This window comes from Neopelma chrysocephalum, unplaced genomic scaffold (assembly GCF_003984885.1).
Source record: "Neopelma chrysocephalum unplaced genomic scaffold, ASM398488v2 Primary Assembly neopelma1_23b, whole genome shotgun sequence".
NCBI classification, from domain to species: Eukaryota; Metazoa; Chordata; class Aves; order Passeriformes; family Pipridae; genus Neopelma; species Neopelma chrysocephalum.
In genome coordinates, this window is record NW_020897692.1 from 13384880 (window position 1) to 13404999 (window position 20120).

A 20120-nucleotide genomic window follows, 5' to 3' on the forward strand; every position below is an offset into this window, starting at 1 on the left:
AGATGGGAGACCAGAAGACAACTCATTTTCTGGCATTTACTGGTCTTTCAAATTTTATGAGTTTTGCAGTTGTGCAATTCTGCTCCTCTCATCTGTCGGTAAACAAGTATACAAGCCTTACAATTCACTTGGTGTCTTATTTTAATTAAGGACAATCTCTGTTTTAATAGCAAATACATCGTACATTTAACCAGAGCTGAAAATTCAGGTTCCACCAAGAAAACTGTTGCAAAAAATCATGACAAAAGAACCCACGTGAACTGTTGTGTCTTATGCAAGATGCATCAAATAAAGGTCGTCACTCTTATCCCTTACCAACATCTCTGTCTTTTCCCCTGCAGAAAGCCGTGTCATTCATGGAAGTGACATTAGCTCCTCTAGTTCAATCTTTTAAACCGAAACACTATAGTTTCAAATATAACATACTGCTCTGTGATGTTATTAGGACATTAAGAAAGGAAAGTAATCTCTCAGAAGAATCTACCTTTTTTCCTTCAAGCAAGGCATATTTTCATGATTCATTTAAGGCAGCTTAAGCCAATACTGCAAGTAGAAGTGTTTTGTAGACCAAAACCTCTTTTACATGTTTTTGCCCCTCCTCAAATAAGTTTTGATGTTCCACCAACTGCATGGTAAAACAAACCAACATGCTCATTCATCTGAAAATGGAAAAAAAGAATCTGGTAGGGGCTATTAAAGAGGGCAGGATCACACAGGGGAGAAAGTGCTCCTTTCAGCGGCAGGACGTGCACTTAGGTCAGGTTGAGTGGTGGGGCTCCATGCTCAGAAACAACATGAAACTGTACTGCCACTTCCTGTAAATAATTTTTTTCCTCAACTTCAAGAGTTTCAACTTCAAAAAGATTGAGAAGCAGATCTGCTGACTGCGCACTATATTTATGCATTCATTATTAAAATAATTCTTAAGAAATAATCTCAGGGAATATTACCAGAACAATGTCACAAGCAAGCTATGAAGACTTAACAGCATAAGTCAAGATCTGTTTCTCTAAATTAAGATGATCCTAAAAGTTCATAAATGTCAAAGAGTAAAGTGAGCATTCAAGGCTAGAAGGCAAAAACTCTACTTCTTACCCCTTCAGAAAAATGGAAAAAGCTGCTGTTATTGATTAGACTTTTGTTTTTGCCATGATAGAGCCACCTCCTACAGCAAAAATATCTTTGATCTCCTAAAACCTACTCTATCTAGTACAGGGCAACAAACATACCCTTAGAAGAACAAAGCTAAAAATCCAAACTCACAGAAGTTATACTTCTGATGCCAGTTTAAATAAATGAAACAAATTACATGGGCACAAACAGACTAAGTAGCCAAATCTCTTCTTCTCATGCCAGGTTCCACGATCTGGATACCCTGAAGACACACAGTGCACACTGAACCTGTTCTACAAGTTAAAAAAAATTAAACAAGCAAGCAAAACAAAAAAAAATTGTTTTTCCAAGTCTACATCTTTTCAAAGGCTTTTGTTTTGAGAAAACTGTAACAAGCACTGCAGAAAACCTTAGACGGTATCCAAAACATTTTTAAATAAATGGTATGTAGGAATGTATTCAGGAAAGGTAGGAAACAAATTGCTGAAGGGAAGGCATGCAAAAATACTATGAGATGAAAACTGAGAAAAATATGATTGGGAAAAGAGAAAAACTCCAATGAAGCAGTACTAACCACAGTAATATGACCGAAGGGCAGAGATGATCATCAAGGTGATCGTATGATTTACTGTCTACCTACACTGAGGAGACTCAAACTTTCCATAGGCCTGGGTATCTAAATCCTTTTGTTCCCCTTATGAGGCTGACCTCCCACAATTGCTCCCCGTAAGCTGGGATCTGCAAAATCCACTGAAGAAGAATCCTAGTTTGCGTTTGGGATTTGGAAGCTGAGGGTTTCTGCTGCTCTAGATGACTGCAGACTCATCTTTCTATCATTTCCTCCTTCTCCCTTGGAGAGCTGACCTACGGAAACAAAATTGGCATTCTGGGGGTGATTAGGGCCCTTTGTCCAGCAAGTACAGAGCTGGATCTCTCTGTCTTCTGCAATTATCTGAGTCCTTCTCTTCATCACTCATGTAAGCTGGCATCTGGGAAATCATATCCTTCCTCATAGTAAGGAAATGTCAAGAGTAATGTATTGAAAATTAGACTTTACTTTTACAATATAAGAAAAGTTTTGCAAGAAATCAAGTTTAAGGAGTTCTGTTTCCCCCTCTTCATCTGTCCTGTCCTCCCAGGCACTCACTCTTGCCCCTCAGCCACAATACATTTGACACTTTCCTCAGTTATAGCAATGCACTACTCACAGAGCAGGTCCAGTCCAGCAGCTCCCTTTACAGCAGGCTGCTCCAGAAGCCCAGCCAGCACAACACACAGGGCAGTGCACCACAGTGGGAGGAAGCTTCCAGCAGCATGGGAGGCGGAAACTCTGCAAACTGGCATCGCTAAGCAAGCTCTGTATCTCTACATGAGGGCTTAGGGAAATTAGAATTGACATACCTGACGTCTGTCATAACTCTGTATCCTACGGGCATGGATGCCAACTAAGATGAATGCACAAGTTCAAACAGAGGTTTTGTTTCAAAACATACTAATCTCTGGGCTGCTGTCACTCAGCAGATCACACTGACATAACAGCCTCCCATTTCAGAGAAGTCTTCCTAATACGGAGGCTGGAACTTTTGTGGACATTTCTCTCAGGATGCAGTCCAGGATTACAGTTAAATCAACCCAAAAGCTAGTTGGCAACAGAAGCAGGGATCCCATTCCTCCTGTGTATTTTATACTCCTTCTACATCTCCACTGACAGAATATCTGATGCTGATGTGACCCAGGGAGATGGAAAAAATATAAACCAGAATATAATTCTAGTTCTTCCAGTTTTTTTCTGCTGCCTTACCATTTTGAGCTGACCAACCATAAGGTAAAAGAGCATTACTGCAGGCACACTGGAAGCCCCACAAGCAGGATCACCCTGTTCAGGCAGCTGCTATCCAACAGATCACCCCCACCTGTAACACCTACTCCTTTGTCCCGGTGTTCCTGCTGGCTTTAACCGACTCTATAACTGCTGCCAAAAACAAGCCTGTCTTACTGACCACGGAACTGCCTGACTGCAAGAGCAAACAAAGCAGAAGACCATGCATATCACACCTTTTGGCAGATACATGCAGTTGTAGTGGCTCAAGCCAATTATAAATGCATAGATGAGAATGCTGTTTCACAACAGGTTTGGGTTCATGGCATCAGTGGGCTCTCTTACCCTCTCTCCCTCCACCAAAATCAGTGCTCAGGCACAAGTGAAAAATACATCTTTTTTTTTTTTCTTCCCAGTCTCACAATCACCTCCGATAGCCTCGAAACTACTTCTTGTATTAAAAACATATAATCATACAAAATGATTAGCAGCAGAGGTCTTGATCACTTAATGTAAGGTATCTGTCACCTTTCTGGAGAAAAAAAGACACATTTTTAAAGCAATTTTAGAAGTCTTCAAATCAACAACTGAAATTATTTATGGATAAGCATCAATATGATGGTCAAGTCTGGAGGGCCTCTCAGTCTCTGGAGGTTTTTCAACCTTCTGCCATGGCAAACATAAGTCAGAATCTGGGAAAGGGAGAAAAAGGGGGGGTGAAATAAGGTTAAAAAATATTTAAAAATCTGATTAGTTACTTTATATGGGGTACAGTAATTGGCAGAAGGTGTAAGACATCAAAGAGGAAGATATTTTGTAGCAAGCACTTGATGAAGCAGAGACAGCAAGTCTGAGTTTGGGTTTGGTGGTGGGACTGAGCCTGGTTCCATATTCTGATAAAGCCATATGCTCTCTGCAGCATGTGATGATCCAGTCAAGTGCTGTTTGTGATTACAGATAGAGGTATACATAAAGGTATTATGAGGTTGCATGTGCAGCAAAAGAGACAAAAAGACACCATATCACAAACCTCTGTCATATCGTGAGGCAGTCAAGACTTTAAAACACAGGATGAGCATCTTACTCTCCCCTTCCCTCAGACAGCTATGGATGGTAAACTAACTTAAAGACCAAATACAATCAATTTCTTCTGTAACTGTCGTGTATTAACCAAGTACACATAAACAGGACAAAACATTCAGGAATGACAGATTTTTCACAGCAACAGTCTGAACTGTAAGCCTATGCACAAGCTATGTGCTTCTGCACAAAAGAGCTAACACATGAAAGTGGCTCAAAAGTAGGAGTTTTAGTGACAAAAGATATATTCAATGCACAGTTAAAACTGTTACTGCTGTCACAAGCTATTCCAGAATACTGAATTCACTAAAACTCACATTTAGAAAGAGAAGGTTCATAGTCAAGAAATCATAATTGTGATGCCTTCAACTAGCACCTACGCCCATTCTACCTTCATACTATACAAAGAAGCCAGTTGTATTGTTCTACAGAATAAAAAAATGTGCCTTCTCTAGACAAAATCCTTTTATACTCCATACTGTCTTGCATTGTCATTTACTCCCTCACTAAACTCAACTCACTGATCATGTTTCTGCTGACAGTCTTCATGGCAAGGCATGCTCATATACAATTTTTACTGTGCAGTGTGAAATGGCACCTGGTCTTACAGAGACAAGAGCCCTCTTTCTTCAACTGCATAAAGAAAGAATTACACAGACCTCCTCCAAATACAATCCTGAAAGGAAGATAAATGATGTAAAGCATCATTTACACAGTTACATATAACCTTGCTGTCATATGAAAGAGTTGTACCTATCACAGCACTGCCAGGTCCAGCAAGACGGTAAGATGGCATAAGTAGGCATCTGAGTTCTTTCTCTTTTGTTCTTAGAAAATGAAATTTGCCAAATAGAATGCCTGGAGGGAATGGGATGCCATTAGACAGCTTTAATTCTGAGTTGAATGTTTTCAATTGCAAAATAATAATTTCAATTGCAAAATTTATTATGCTTAAAATTTCCAAAAGTACTGCATGAGTGTAACAGTACTCAGTTTTCCACTTACCTTTCCAACTCCTATTTTCAACAAATACAAGGATTTTTATTTTAAAAAATAAGATTCAGTCTTTTAAATGGTTACTCTTGCTTGGGACCAGACCATATCATTGGTCTCTCAGACATTCTACATCAGAAGGACTAATGGATACGTGATGATACTAACTTTCAACTTCTAAAGCAATGTCAACTTAAAAAAGGACTTCCCAACTGCTCATTCCCAGTCTTACCCATTCTTGCCTCAAAGCAAGCAGGCCCTTTGTATATGTATCCACTATTGAACTAGAATCCAAAACCGATCCACTTAAACAAAAATAACAACAAAAAAACAAGATCAAAAGTATTTGTGTTATTTTTCCTAGACAAACTATTCCGTTGAGTTTACAGCCAGAGCCTACAAATCTTAAACACGTATTATTGCTATTTGTATTAGTGTAAAACCATAAGCTGAAGAACAGAGCTCATCTTACAACTGTTAGACAAATTTGACAGCTTTCTTCTCCCTTTGTAAAGACTGCATTACATTAAGCAAAGATCACAGTACAATACTTCAAAAGATAAGCTATCATGTCAGAAGGCAATTCACAACACTTATTTCCAGAAAGTTATGTTATACAAAAAATGTAGTTTGAAAGTATGACTGAGCTGTATGAATTAAAAAGAAAACCAAACAGTTGAGCCTGAATGTTCCTTGCCCATCCAGAGTTTGTTATTTGATCATACACTAGCAACACAAACCATTAGCAAGGGCTACTTCCTCATTTTACGACAAAATCTTTTCATTCCTGATAAAGACAGGAGAAAGAGAAGTGGTCCTACTAGAAGTGAGTTTCGAATTTTAGTTTCCTGCTAAAAATTATAAAACTAATGTAAAAAACTCATTGGATCCAGAAAAAAATACAACTTTTCATATATTGCATTATTTCTCATGAAATTACTGTGTCATCATAATACAATTCATTAGATGTCATACTCTGATTCAGTGCATTTTCTTTTATGCTACATTAACGCAATCACACGCATGGAAGCATAAAATGTCAATGCTGCACACAGAAAAACATAAGTCTGGAACAGAAGAAGATAATTTGGCTAAATTTTCAGTAGTCTATGAAGCTTAAATTCTTTTGACTTTGAATAGGACTTAGGTTCACAAGCAACTTATGCTACTGCAATCTTACCAATAACCTAATTTCAGGTATGATACATATCCAAAACTGTGTTTTACGTTAGAATATGCCAAAGTCTCCCCTGTGGAATGTATTTAATATTAGCCTTCCATTACTCAGGATTTAAAAGCAAAAACACTTTAAAAAAGTGTGGTAAACTTACATTAAAAATGTAAACTCCTGATGTGGGGTTTTATAAGAATCTTTAGCCCCCCCAAAAAGTCAAATAATAGATAGCTAACATGCACTGAGAAGTAAATCTGTAGTACAGAGCTACTGTTAACACTTTATTTTACTTCCTCTCCTCATAGTCTACTCGAATTAACAACAAATTCACACTTAGCCAAAATAACCATTAGGAAGCTCTTTTTCTGAAACCCACAATGAAACAGTAGGTATTGAACCTTCCAAAGAAAAATGCTACCAAAAAAAAAAAAGACAAAACACATAGAAACATTACTATTAAAAGTTTTCTAAATGCAGCTTTGCCCAGTTGTGTGCACACGTGTATTACTGACAAAGTAACAAAAGATTAGTGACAAAGTAAGAATTTAACACTGGGATTGTAAGAATGCACAGAGATAGGGAAAATGCAGATTAAAGTTGTTTTCAAAGCAGATCTTGCAGCAACGTGTGCTCTATGCTAAACTACAAACTACTAGCTAAGTTTCTTTAGCTCATTATATTTGCCATTTCACAGGTAAAAAAGCAATACACAGCTCCAGAGAAATGAAAACCTCATCTTCTCACAGTTGAGGGTTATCAGGAAACTTCTCTCACTATCCACCGTAAAGGTGTAACTGTTCAAAGTTAGGCATCAGGATCCATCATCCTGTGGTGGAACACAGGAACTTCAACTGAGCACTACAAAGTACTGTGGTAGTTTCAATAACCAGTTCTTTGGAATCAGAAATGCTCAGCACATTTATATCTCAGTTCAGAGTGCTGACACACACAAAACATGTATGTAAATGAAGAGGGTTAAGTGTCCACAGGAGAAACCTGAGTGACAACCTGTTCTTACAGTAACGTCTTTGAAGTACATAGCTTTAAACTGAAAGAAGAGTAGGGTTAGATCACAGAATATGCTGAGTTGAAAGGGACCCACAAGGATCATTAAGTCCAATTCTTAGCCTTGCACAGGACCATCCCCAAGATCACACCATGTGCATGGGAGTATCATCCAAACGCTTCTTGAACTCTGTCAGGCTTGGTGCTGTGACCACTTCCCTGGGGAGCCTGTTCCAGTGCCCAACCACCCTCTGGGTGAAAAACCTCTTTCTAATAGCCAAACCAAACCTCCCCAGACACAACTTCAGCCCATTCCCTCGGGTCCTGTCACTGGTCACTACAGAGAAGGAATCAGTGCCTGTCCCTCCTCTTCCCTTCATGAGGAAGTTGTAGACTGCAATGAAGTCTCCCCTCAGTCTCCTCTTCTCCAGGCTGAAAAAGCCAAGTGACCTCAGTCGCTCCTCATACGGCTTCCCCTCAAGGCCCTTCACCATCTTCATTGCCCTCCTTTGGACACGCTCTAAGAACTTAGTATCTTTCTTACATCGTGGTGCCCAAAACTGCACACAATATTCAAGGTGAGGCTGCACCAGCGCAGAGCAGAGCAGGACAATCACCTCCCTCAAGTGGCTGGCGATGCTTTGCCTGATGCCCCCCAGGACACGGTTGGCCCTCCTGGCTGCCAGGGCACTGCTGACTCAGATTCAACTTGCCGTCGACCAGGACCCCCATGTCCCTTTCCATGGCACTACTTTCCAGCATCTCATTCCCCAGTCTGTACATATATCCAGGGCTGCCCCATACCAGGTGCAGAATCTGGCCCTTCCCCTTGTTGAACTTCCTATGGTTGGTGATTGCCCAATCACCAACCTAATTTGTCAAGGTTTCTCTTGCAGGGCCTCCCTGCCTTCAAGGGAGTCAATAGCTCCTCCCAATTTTGTGTCACCTGCAAACTTGCTTAGTATCCCTTCCAGTCCTGAGTCCAAGTCATTTATGAAATATTAGGAAGAAATTCTTTTACCTCAGAGGGTAGCAAGGCACTGCCCACAGTGCTCACTGCCCACAGAAGTTGTGATGCCCCATCCCTCGGAGTGTTCAAGGCCAGGTTGGATGGGGCCCTCAGCATCCTGGTCTAGTAAAAGGTGTCCTTGCACAAAACAGGGTGGTTGGAACTAGATGATCTTTAAGGTTCCTTCCAACCCAAACCATATGATTCTATGAAAAACTTGCTGAGACTACCAAGCCAGTATCAATCCACAAGACGTATCACTGGTCATCAGCTGGAAGTTGCACTTTGCACCACTGACCACAACTCTTTGAGCCCAATCATCCAACCAGTTTTCCATTAAACTCATTCTCCTCTTGTACAGTCAAGCTATGTTATGTTTCCTTTGTATTTATAAAAGGTCAGTACTACAGAGCCCAAATCTTACTGGAGCTTTTATGAGCTAAGATGACAAAATAGCCAGAAGCCTCACTATCTCAGACCATCATTCTCAAAGGTCCCAAAAAATGACATTTCTTTTATTCATTTTGTCACACAATACTCACATATCTATCACTATTTGGGCAAAAACTCCTATAATCACATCCCACTAGTTCAAATTAAAAATTGTGTGAAGCCTTATTTGATTGTAACAACAGATAAAAAAAAACCAATGGAGCTATCTGGAGCAAGTTGGGTTTTAAGCAAGTGACAGAGTTATAAGAAAACATAATGAAATAGCTGTATTAGATAAGGATACTACTTAACTATTATTACTACATACTTTTTCAACTTACAGCTATAGTGCCACCTTCAGAATTCAACCACCAGAATATAAGGACACACCAAAACCACAGACATAGGGACAACCTTTCTTGAACTAGGTAAGAAGGAGGGAGCCGTGCATCCAGACAAGTAGTGTTATTAGAATTAAGTGTCTGCACTGTCTATTTCCCCTCCTTGGAATAATAACGATTATCTAAAAGTAAAGCAAATAGGCTGCTTCAAAAGGTTACTTAGGAGAGTAATATGGTTATAACCCTTCAGATAAATCTGATCTTGAGTTAAACACTATGAGAAATTTTGGCTCAGTCTGCACTACTAATTGGTTTAGATTAGCAGTGGTTTTGAGGCACTTTCCCCAATGACCCTGGTTTGCAGCAAGCTGGTTCAGCTCCCTGAGAGCTTTCCACTCATAGAACCTGGATGACTCCTGAAGGAAGCTAAACTACTCTGATCTACCTGTCACAAAATGCACCTCAAGCCCTGGGGGGACAAAGATGTCTGAACTAACTACTGATATGCACAAACTTCAAAATACACTCATGATACAAAACATCTGGTCCAGAGAATGAGACGAAAATCTACTCTGAAGTAACCTTGGAACCACACAGATATAGGGACATAAGGAATAAATGACTAGAAGCAGTGTTAAGTACCAAATTTAATTGTTAAGTGTAAAAACAGTCGTAAGTGCTTCTGGCAACTGTAGTGTCACTGCAGATATAGATCCAAGAAAATATGATACAGTTGGATGCAACAGTTGGCAGATTTCTTCAAACAGTTATAAAGCAGGAAGATGGGTTTTATTGGATACTGGGGTATGTGGACCCCACAGGGAAGGTGGTAGGGAATGTGCCACAAATTCCAATGACCAAACTCAGTCAGTTCATATTTAATAAAAGGGATGAAAGACTAACAACTAAAAATAGTTCAGGGTAAACTTTCAGACTGATAGATTAATTCAAAGCACATGACAAAGCTGTTAAGAAAAAACAAAACTGATCAGACAGAAACTTAGGCTGGAAATTATGACGTCTCCAATAATCAAACAAGTGAGAATCTGGATTCACTCGCCAAGAGAACAGTGTGGATAAAAATCTACTAAGTTTTAAGAAGAAGCTTGATGAACTCGATGTGATTAATTACAACAGCTGACATTTTATCCTATACAATTCAGAAGGTCATGATGCTTCTAACACATCAGACAGGCATGCTAAGCTCGGTAGGCTTAAATGAACACAATCCAAAACAAACACGGAATACAATCAATTCTGTACTTGACTTTTGGTGAGAGAAACACAGCGGCAGCTCAAAAATAGGAGGTCAATAATGAAACTAAAGATTTCCTTTTCTGCTCATTCAATCTATTATCCCAGAGCTCCTCCAGCAGTGTAAGTATTACATCCTGTCTCAAATAAATACAAAGACATTTCCCTAGAAAAATACTAGAACTTACCCAAATTGAATTTATTGCAATACTCGCATTTCTTGGGTCTTTCAAATTATTCTGGAAACCCTCTCTTCTTCCTGACATTAATTTCTAAGGGAACATGCCCAGAGTTAAAGATTCAGCTTGAAACCAGAGAGGCAGTATCTCCTCATGTCACGTTTCTCATTATGTCAGCATTCCACCCTCCGAACTTGCCCTGTGAATTTACTGCTTTTTCAAGAGTAAGCTAAAAAGAAACATGCCAAGTAAAGCACTGGTAATTATATTGCTGTGCTTTGCTTCTCAGTTACCTTACTGAGGAATCATTTGAATTGTAAGGTTAAGACAACCAAAACACTTTCTTCTGTTCAGGTTCTCTACTAGAGTGTAAACATGCTGCCATGTTCTACCCTCTCCTTCCCCACTAATTCAAGAGATTAAAAAAGGCTACAGTTCAACAGACAGTGCTTTTTTTGTTGAAGTAATTAGAGTATTCTCAGTGTTTTCCCAGACCTCTTAGGCCTTCCTTAATCCTCCTCTTCCAATGAACAGTGAAATTATGATTTTTCCTAAAAAGGGGACATAGATGTTTGCATATACTTTGACTGCAAATAGTAGCAAGCAAAATGGGTCATAACTTCTGTCAGTACCAGCTTTATGTCAAATTTAGAGAAAAATTAGCTTTAATAAAATATAGATGAGGACTAACAGTAACATGGCAAAGGTGGAGGCTAGCTAGCCAAAACATGATTCATAACTATTTTATGCCTCTTTCTCCTAAGCTCCTTTCCAATGCTACCTTTTTTTATATCACTCTTGCCCAAAATCTCCATCTCAGAGGGCTAATACAAGGTGAAAGAACTATGTGCATCCCAAAACAAAATTATCCTGTTGACTTTCATCAACTCACCATGTCAGAAAAAAAAAGAAAAAAATCAAAACCCCAACAAAAACAATACCCTGCCACACGCACACATGCCTTGAATTATGACAAGACTAAAAACAAGCCTGTATTATCCTATTACTAAAATTTCCTAAGGAAAATTATTCTACAATGTTTTGGAAAAAGGAGCTATCATAAATCAACACTGATATATACTGTTTCCTCTCCGTAAGCACTGACACAGCCTCAATTAGACTTATCTAACATAAACATCATAAGAACTAACAAGTATTTTTACTGTAGTCTGTTGGAAGACTGACAGAAAGGCAATGTACCACAACACGAGATGACCAATAACCTCTAATAACTTGAAAATAAACTACAAAGCATTATTTCCTGCACAGCCATGGGAAACAAGGACCTTAGAAAGTAATCTGGGACAGTCAGGTAGTATTAAATAAAAGGAACGTGAAAAAGACTTCTACAGAGTCCAGGTGAAGTTAGAAGAGAGTCTAATGAGGCAGGATGAAGTCCTGTGTAACCGTGGAGGCACAGCATAGTACAAAGAGAGAAGTAGGTGAAGTTCTCCAGTCCCAAACTGATGAGTAAGTTACTTGGGGCAATAACATTTTTAAAAGATTCAAGAGAAACATCTATCATATTTCAAACAAAAGGGATTACAGAAATTAAGATACAAAAGGGTAAAAGCCTGGATAAGAATATAATGTACTCTCCATATCTACAGGTTTTCCCTCTTCTCCAATTAGACAAACATACCGTATTACAACCAAAGTTTTAACCCAAATTACTTGAGTACTTACTTTTAATTCCTAGAAAGAATATGACTTCCCAGTCATGAGAGACTGCACTGTTAATGGTTAATGACTTAAAACAATTGTGGAAGCATCAGTGTGCCAAAGCTGGGTGAGATGGTGCCTTTTATCATGGTAATTGTTGCCCCTTACCCAACTCTGCTCAGTTGTAAAACTTCCTCCCCCTCCTTGGGGAAGGTCTGATGGAGCATAACTGGCTCAACTGCACTGACATGAGAGGCAGCTGCCATGTCTTCGAAGGGGTCATAAACCATCAAAGACCCCCAAAGCACCCCCAGAATCATTTTCTGAGGCCTTTCACCAGAGGACTGAAAACTGCCTCCACCCAGGGGAGGTATCAGGCATTCCCACCTGGCCTGAACATATATTAATCCATCAGACTTTGTTTTTCACGGGCTTCTTCCCCCATGCCCAACAGAACAAGATGGATCAAGACTTCAAATAACCACTGAGACCAATGGACAACTAAACTGCAACAATAAAGTCTATGGGTAGTGATATGTTCTTACTATTATCCTTTCTTTCTTTTCACTTACATATTTTCTTAAGTGCTTTCATATTGCCATATTACTGTAGATAATAATAATAATAACCAAAATGGCCACATACCTGCTTTCAATTGCAACCAAATTATTCTAAAATAAACCCTACATGTATATATATACAAACACCAGTCATTCACTGTCTTTCACTCTAATTCACCCCAAGGGATCTACTGGTAAGAACCCAACTTACTCGTGCCTTCAGAGATGGGTCGTAACACCAATAAGGAATAAAAAAACTTCAAATCACTATAAAAGCAGTCAGTAACACATGAAGCAACACTTCATGACAGAGTACCCATTAAGGTCTTTCCAACATCAGCCATGCACTGCAGTAAAGTTTGAAAGAACACACTACCTACCCTCTTTGAAACAAATCGACATTGAAGAATTTGTGGAGCTCCACGGAGAATTCTACCATAGCCTGAACTTCACTCATGTTTATAAGGATGAAGAAGTTAAAACTTGTCAGCACCTCAGTTACTGAAAACAAACAGAAAACACACTATTTAGAACACAAGCTGGAGATAATGCCTATCAGGTCCTACAAAGGACAATGCTTATATACAATTTTGCACAGCTTCCTTAAACATGCAGACCCTGAGGTAAACAATAATATAGGCTGTACCAAATCCAGTCCACAGTAACTTCTATCTTTGTTGTGAAGGAATTAAATGTTATCACAGAAGCATCACAACACATTGTCAGCATAATACAATCCTGGCATTTACTGATACCTACATACTGCAGGTCTGCTCTGGTACTTGGCTGGATAGGGAAAAATACTGCCAACAAGGAGATAAAGAGGATAGGCTGCTTCCAGCCCTTGTTGATGCAGAATGACCATGCAGGCAGCAGTGCCTCAATGCTGGCATGAAGACAGGGAGAGCTGAATAACAGCATAGCCAAGCAGTAAAGAGAAAGTGTCTGACCAGGTCATATAGGGTTTTGGATGGAGAGATTCTAGAGGAAAGGCAGGAATTAAGGAGGGAAACACACCTATTTATAGTCAATTTTTTGTTAGGAGTAAAGTGTTAATACTCACTGTCATCTTCACAGACTGGCAAGTTTCTGCTAATTTACAACTGCTTGCTGATACCTAAATTAAAATTCTATAGACTTTACCAAGTTCTGTTGGTTTTCCTTCAATGATATCAATTAGACTAATAAAACAGACTACACTTTCTGTGAACACTTGTCTTCAAACTTACCAATTCCTGAAACTACTGTCTGTTTTGAGGACTAAGTTAATGAAAAAAACTAGATTAGACTATCTTTTATGCATATTAGCACATTTTTGCTAGGTTTAATGCAGAAGCAGTAAACATTGAAAAAACTTACCTGTCTGGAGCCTGAATGGATTATTGGGGGGGTTTTGTTTCTAAAATCTTCAACATACATTTGGGTGTTTGTGAAGTAGCAAGCAGTACTACTGAGACTGAAACAGAGTAGCTGGCAAAAAATGTCATCACCACAGCACCTGAAAGCAAGTTACTTTAGGGGCAATCTCTAGCCTATCAGCTAAGTTATCTTAGCATATGACTCAAGGTAAGATTTACCTCTCTGTACTCACTCTAGAGGAGCTGGAAGGCTTCAGCCCCCACAGCACAGGTCTAGATTTTTAACTATAAACAAGAGGCTAATTCTGACCTTAGTTTAAGAGCCAATACAGGGACCCTGCAAGGACTTTACAAAAACACAGAAACAGTATGTTACTGACGTAACAGTGGACAGGGGAAAACAAATTTTGCTGCTGAAGCTGCTAGGACAACATGAAGAACTTGGATCAAGGGCCCCTACTGCAGCATCTAGATCACGTTATTAACCCAGTTTGCCTACAAATCCTGTCATCATTCAAATTTCAATCCGAAAGTCAAGAGACTAACTGAATGATGTCACAGTTTTGCTACAGACTGCAGTGTTAGGACTGGCACTGATAACCTACAGGGCTTTGTAGCAATACCCTCTTCCACTGCTTTGTCTATAGGATTGAGTAGGGATGCCCTCAGTGGTCTTAAAAGCTGTAACCAAGCAGTTCTGCACTCTAAATCTCTGGGGTTGCCATACCACATTATCACATGGGCACCACCTACCAAAGTGCAAGTATATGTTCTGTAAATGGAACCTGAGCTGCTGCACAGCAGAGCTCCAGAGCTCCTAATTCCACTGTGACCCTGGGCTGCTGAGCAACAAATCCTGCGGGCTGCGCATGAAACTGTCCAATACCTCAAAAAGGAACCCACTTTAAAACACTCAGGAAAAAGCGAAAGGACTTAAAGTAAGGATGCCATGGGGCAGTTTCATCCAGTTTGCATTTTAATGAAACTACATTCTCACGTGAAGAAGACATCACACGGCTCTGACTTCCTGGCACAATGAATGGTGCTATGTCCCTGAACAGTTTGCCTCCACTAAGAAAAGCGAAGACTGTTCCTGCAACAGTTGTGCCTCCAGACCCCAGCAGGAAAACTCAGAACAATCCAGAACTAGTCCAATTAGACAAGTTCAAAGGTCCATTTTATGAATGAGTTAATTCAACAAAAAAAGCTAAGAGAGCTATATCTTGCATTACTGCCAAAAGGGTTGTTCAGTGAACTTGTGGTATTCCTATTGTGTCTAATACAGCTCTAGCTGGGGCCACTCCCTCCCTCCTCTATCAAGCTTACTTAGCACCCCCAGCCAGCCCACTAAAAATCACCTGGGCTGGCAATTTTTCCCTGCAGACCAAGCACAGGGTCCAGCAAACACAGGACTGCATGACACACCACCATATATTTTAATCCAGTAACACAGCCCTTGCTATCAACAGTATCCAGAAAAGCAGCATCCATGCTATACTCCAGGATTAACTGCAAAACCAGTAAGAAATGTGAGGCCCAGTTCACAGAACGGCACACCCAGCAAGCACTGCTGCAGGTAACTGGGGCTGCAGTCTACCACCTGACTACTGAGAATGGCTTTTTCTTTGTAGACCATCAGCTTGTTCCATGTGCACCTTAAACTGGGAGAAGGGGAACATTCATTGCCCTAGGCTGACACAAACCACAGACTTTTCTGCAAGTCTTTCATATCAGTGCAAAGGAAAACAGTGTTCTGTGAACTATATAATAGAAAATGTTATGCAGTGATTAAATATTTTAAAGGAGAAACTCAACTTGGACAAGGTCTTAAATTTTGTACGCTAATCATACAAAAGCCAACAAAACACTCATGTAGAAGTATGTACTTATATAGATTCCTTTCAAATTTACAGCTAAATTTCACAAACTTTAATTACATCAAAACTCCACAACTAATTTTAATACTTAATGAGTTTATTGTTGTATTTTAAAGCACATATTAGCATTCAGAAACTAAGCTATTAAACTGCACATTTGTTTTGTCTGCCTGTAAGAAGCAAAAGAATCCTTCAGTAGGAGCTCTCCACATATGACAAACAGAGTTTAGTGCAGTATATAAAGCCATTTCAGAAGGTCTGATAATAAATGAGAATACCCTAATACACAGAACAGAAGGTTTCTAAACTTTTGGTAGCTACTTAACATTTATAATCAAAACATTTCAATATTCAAAAGTATTTACAGCACTGAGAGTAAACATCTCCAATAGTTAAAATATCAGTTAAAGCCACCTGATCCTAAGTTGAGGGTCAAACCTTTCTTTCACACTTCTGGGGATTTATTTATTTGCCTAAGCTGAAAAATTTCCTACATATTGTGGCCAGTCCATGCTCTCCCCACATTCACTCACCACTTCTTTAGTTATCCAAGCTAACCTTTCCTGAGGCCACAATACAAAATGGATCACAGGATATCAGATTTTAAAGGTCCATCTGAAGGAAAAAATGTTTCCTGAGTCTATATTTTTTCTAAATTGAGCATATTAGTGCTACTTTACAGCAGCTGCATCGGAGCATTTGAGAATGCTAAAAAGACAGAATCCTCCTAAACCAGCTTTGTTTTCAGAGAAATGCTTGTGTAACACTGCCATTAATCTAGCTACTTGTATTGGGAAATGCAAGACAACACTAAGAAACAAAACTGCAAAAAGATGTTCAAAGAATGTCTTACCTGCACTGGTAAATACTCCATTTCAGTATGTTAATCAACCAGTCTTCCAGTTCTTCACTACTGCTGTCGGAAACATACTGCTCCAACTAAAAAAACAAACAAGCAAACAAATGTTTTACTAACAGCAGTATCTCTAGAACTTTTCAGTACTCATGTTATTTGTTCCCTTTTCTTGCATCCTAAGAACAACCTTTATCATGACCTCTCCAACAGTCATACATGTACTCCCTATGAGCATTCTCCAATCTGCCCTTGGGTCTTGCACTGTAATTTTCAGCTCTTTGCAGGTGTAGCAGTCTGATAACTATTTTTACAAAATAAAGTAAAAAAATAGAACCTTTCATGAAGCCAGTGCTCTGGCAAAGCTGACACTGCCATGTCTAGTCAAACTATCCCTGTCTTCACCTAGGAATTCTAAAATTCAGCTCCCAGAGGACTCTGGTACCTCCCCGGCCACCCCACAGTCTCCCCGGTCTTCAGAGAGGCTCTAAGCTCACCAGCAGCAACACAGCAATGAAGAGGTAGGAAGATATTCTGGCCTGAGTCATCAAATACAGCTCATGCCCCCACGCAGTCTTACATAGCTACCAGGGAGGAGACAACTTATAGAAAAAGGTCTGATGAGATTCTCCTGGTAAATCTTACGTCCCTTCTCCACAGGAAACAAAATTCAGGCAACAAGGAGGAGAGCCTTAAGACCAAGAACTCACTTTCTTAGAGCAAACATTACAGGTAAGTCAACACCACAACTGTCCCTGTCCTGATCAAGCACTACCTTACAGCTGTTTATTTAAAAAAACACAATAAAAAAATCCAAAATCTCACTTTTGTCTGATGACCTTTAGATTCCAAACACACAGAAAAGAGAATGCTTAGCTCTCCCCTCCTAGAGGAACTTTGCATCCTTTCTGTATGTATGCTTCAGAGAAATACAAACACAAAATCTATCACAGCTTGTGCAGGCAAGCTGTGAAACTTAACTGATTTTGTCTCAGCTTCAGAGCAAAGAAAACAGAGAAATTAGAGCATAAAAAAATACATTATCTGGAATTTTCTAAAATAGAATTCACTTGTGCATGTCATGTGTGGTATTATATCTTTGATACCATAAATTACCAATAATGACCGAGTAAAATCCTGATACTATAATACTGCATAGCAATGGCACCAACATAAATTCCATCTGTTTAACAACACATTACAGCCTATGTCATACCAGTTCCCTTTTAAAGAGGACTAAGTTCCTTTTTAAGAGAGAGAGAGAGAGAACACACAATCTTTTCTAGCCTTAGATTTAGCATTTTATATTCAGTGGAAATCAAAAGAAAACTACAGAATCTGCAAATGAAAATACAGCAAAGTGTTTGCTTTCCTCGTCTTCTTTTAGCTGCTCATTTAACATTCTTCAAGTAATATTTTTCCTCTAAGTTGCCGTAGGAGCTTTGTACACCTCCATCCCTGACCTTTTTTTACCCATCTTCTTCCCCTTTATGCTCAGAGACCCAGCACCTGCCAACAGAAATTCAGCCACCATCTATCTCTGTGCTGATGACTCACAGGTTTGTCCCCCCACCTGAGAACTGCCTTCAATTCCAATTTTAGCTGTTTCTTGGACACTGTTTGCAGCTGAAACTTAGTGTGGCGAAAACAAAGTTCTTGACCTGACCTGCAAGGCTATTCCTAATGCCCACTCTCTGAGTATGCATACTAGCACAATCTGACTGTAAACCTAGACAATATTTTTCATTTAGTTTTCTCTAGGTTCTCATAGACTTTGGCAAGACTATGCAGAAAACCTGCCAACTTTTTCTGTGTGTGATTAGAAATATGTCCCATCTATCCATATAGCCAAAACTCATCCAAGCTAATATCCTCTTTTATTTTAATTACTGTGAGGCTGAAAAAGCATAATTCACTGCATGTATTAGTTTAGCATGGTGCTGCAAAGAACCAGCCTGTTATTTTGATCATTTCAGCTCCCTCTCTACATCCCCTGCAGAGAGAGCCTGGACCACTGCATCAAGCATAACTCCCCCTGTCCTTTGAAATCCTTTCACAGCTGTGCAGCACACGGTATCACAGTGTTCTGATTGAGACTAGAGCTTCCCAGTACTACAAATAAACCTTGCTTTTCCATAATTAAAAAGGTGAGGGGGTAGAAAAGAACTGGTAATTGAATTTTGAATTGCATAATCATCATGTTGTAAAACAAGGAAACAAACAAACAAACAAATCCCTTAAGTGGAAATATCTAAGAGACCTTATTCAATTCATTATCCTAGAAAAATACTTCAGAACAGACTGCTTTTTATCAGGATCTATTAATTTACTTTTTTAAACCTTCACAGGTATAAATAATTATGTGAAATAAATAACCAGATGTAAATATAGTTGAACAGTGACCTAATTTCATGGGTTCAGGGCAAAAACTCAACTATTAAATTCTTCTTCATGCCTGGTTCTCTAAGCCCAAACTACTTCCCAGCCAACCACAAGGTTTGATTCTAATAAAGCTAATGCAAGATATCTATGGCACTTAAATGGGCTATATAAACAACCAACTTAATCAGGCATTAAAATTCAATTTTTCATACTTTTTGCTTTAAATTTAGCACCAATATCTCGTCCTCTATGCAGCACACTGATAAAAACAACACACTCACTACTTTCAGCTGACAACTTGATTATTCCCACTGAGCATAGAAGTCATTAAGATGTTGCATTTATTTCTTTTTTTCTCCCCTATTAATAGATCATACCCATGATACAATAATTCATCTTGAACATTTATTAGGCTTATTCCCTTCTATGCTAACATTGGGCTTTGTCTGTCTGACAAATGACATGATATTTCTAAGCTTCCTCATTAAAAAGTTTAACATGAAAAGTTCTGTGAGCAGTACACTTAAAAGCTCACTGTCTTATCAATGTGTCCTCCTCCCTCCGCCACAACCCCTGCTGCAAAACAGACCCAATGTTTGCAGATTTCTGAATTTTTCCTCCCAGTATAGGCACTAACTTCAGTGTCTTCTCTCTTCAGCCAACAATTTAAACTAAACAAAAACTGCATCATCTCTGAGATCCCTTCTCCTCTTTCACACTAGGCGGAACTGAGCAATGGTTTCAATAGTAATTTGCAAAGAAAATGGAAGCAGAACATGAGCAAACCAAACTTAATGTTTTATTTGCCTTTTACAAAGACTTACCCTAAAAACAAAACCCACATTTTAAAAGTTGTGATTAAAAGACAATGAAATAACTGGCACAAATGTGACTGCTTTTGAGTCAGAAACTGCTAAAATGGAGCATTTTGACGAAAAGCAGTAGCAGTTCAGGATATGTGCTACCACATTATACCAGCCACTTTGTCCCACTTTGGTCCCATGCACTGAGTGAGTGAGAAAAATGAAC

At 39.2% G+C, this 20120-nt stretch overlaps 1 protein-coding gene across 5 annotated transcripts in view; it reads right to left on the minus strand.

The window, feature by feature from the left end:
- The window catches only part of FAM135A (family with sequence similarity 135 member A), an 84016-nt gene that overhangs the window by 52500 nt on the left and 11396 nt on the right, over positions 1–20120 (minus strand). For all 5 annotated transcript variants that reach the window (XR_003536601.1, XM_027697902.1, XM_027697873.1 and 2 more), the window contains 2 exons: positions 16710–16795; positions 13002–13122 (listed from right to left, as the gene is read on the minus strand). Coding sequence is in view for 4 of the 5 variants with exons in the window: in XM_027697902.1 (XP_027553703.1) it covers positions 13002–13078 (77 nt within the window). In the remaining variant the exon portion in view is untranslated. The remainder of the gene's footprint in view (positions 1–13001; positions 13123–16709; positions 16796–20120) is intronic.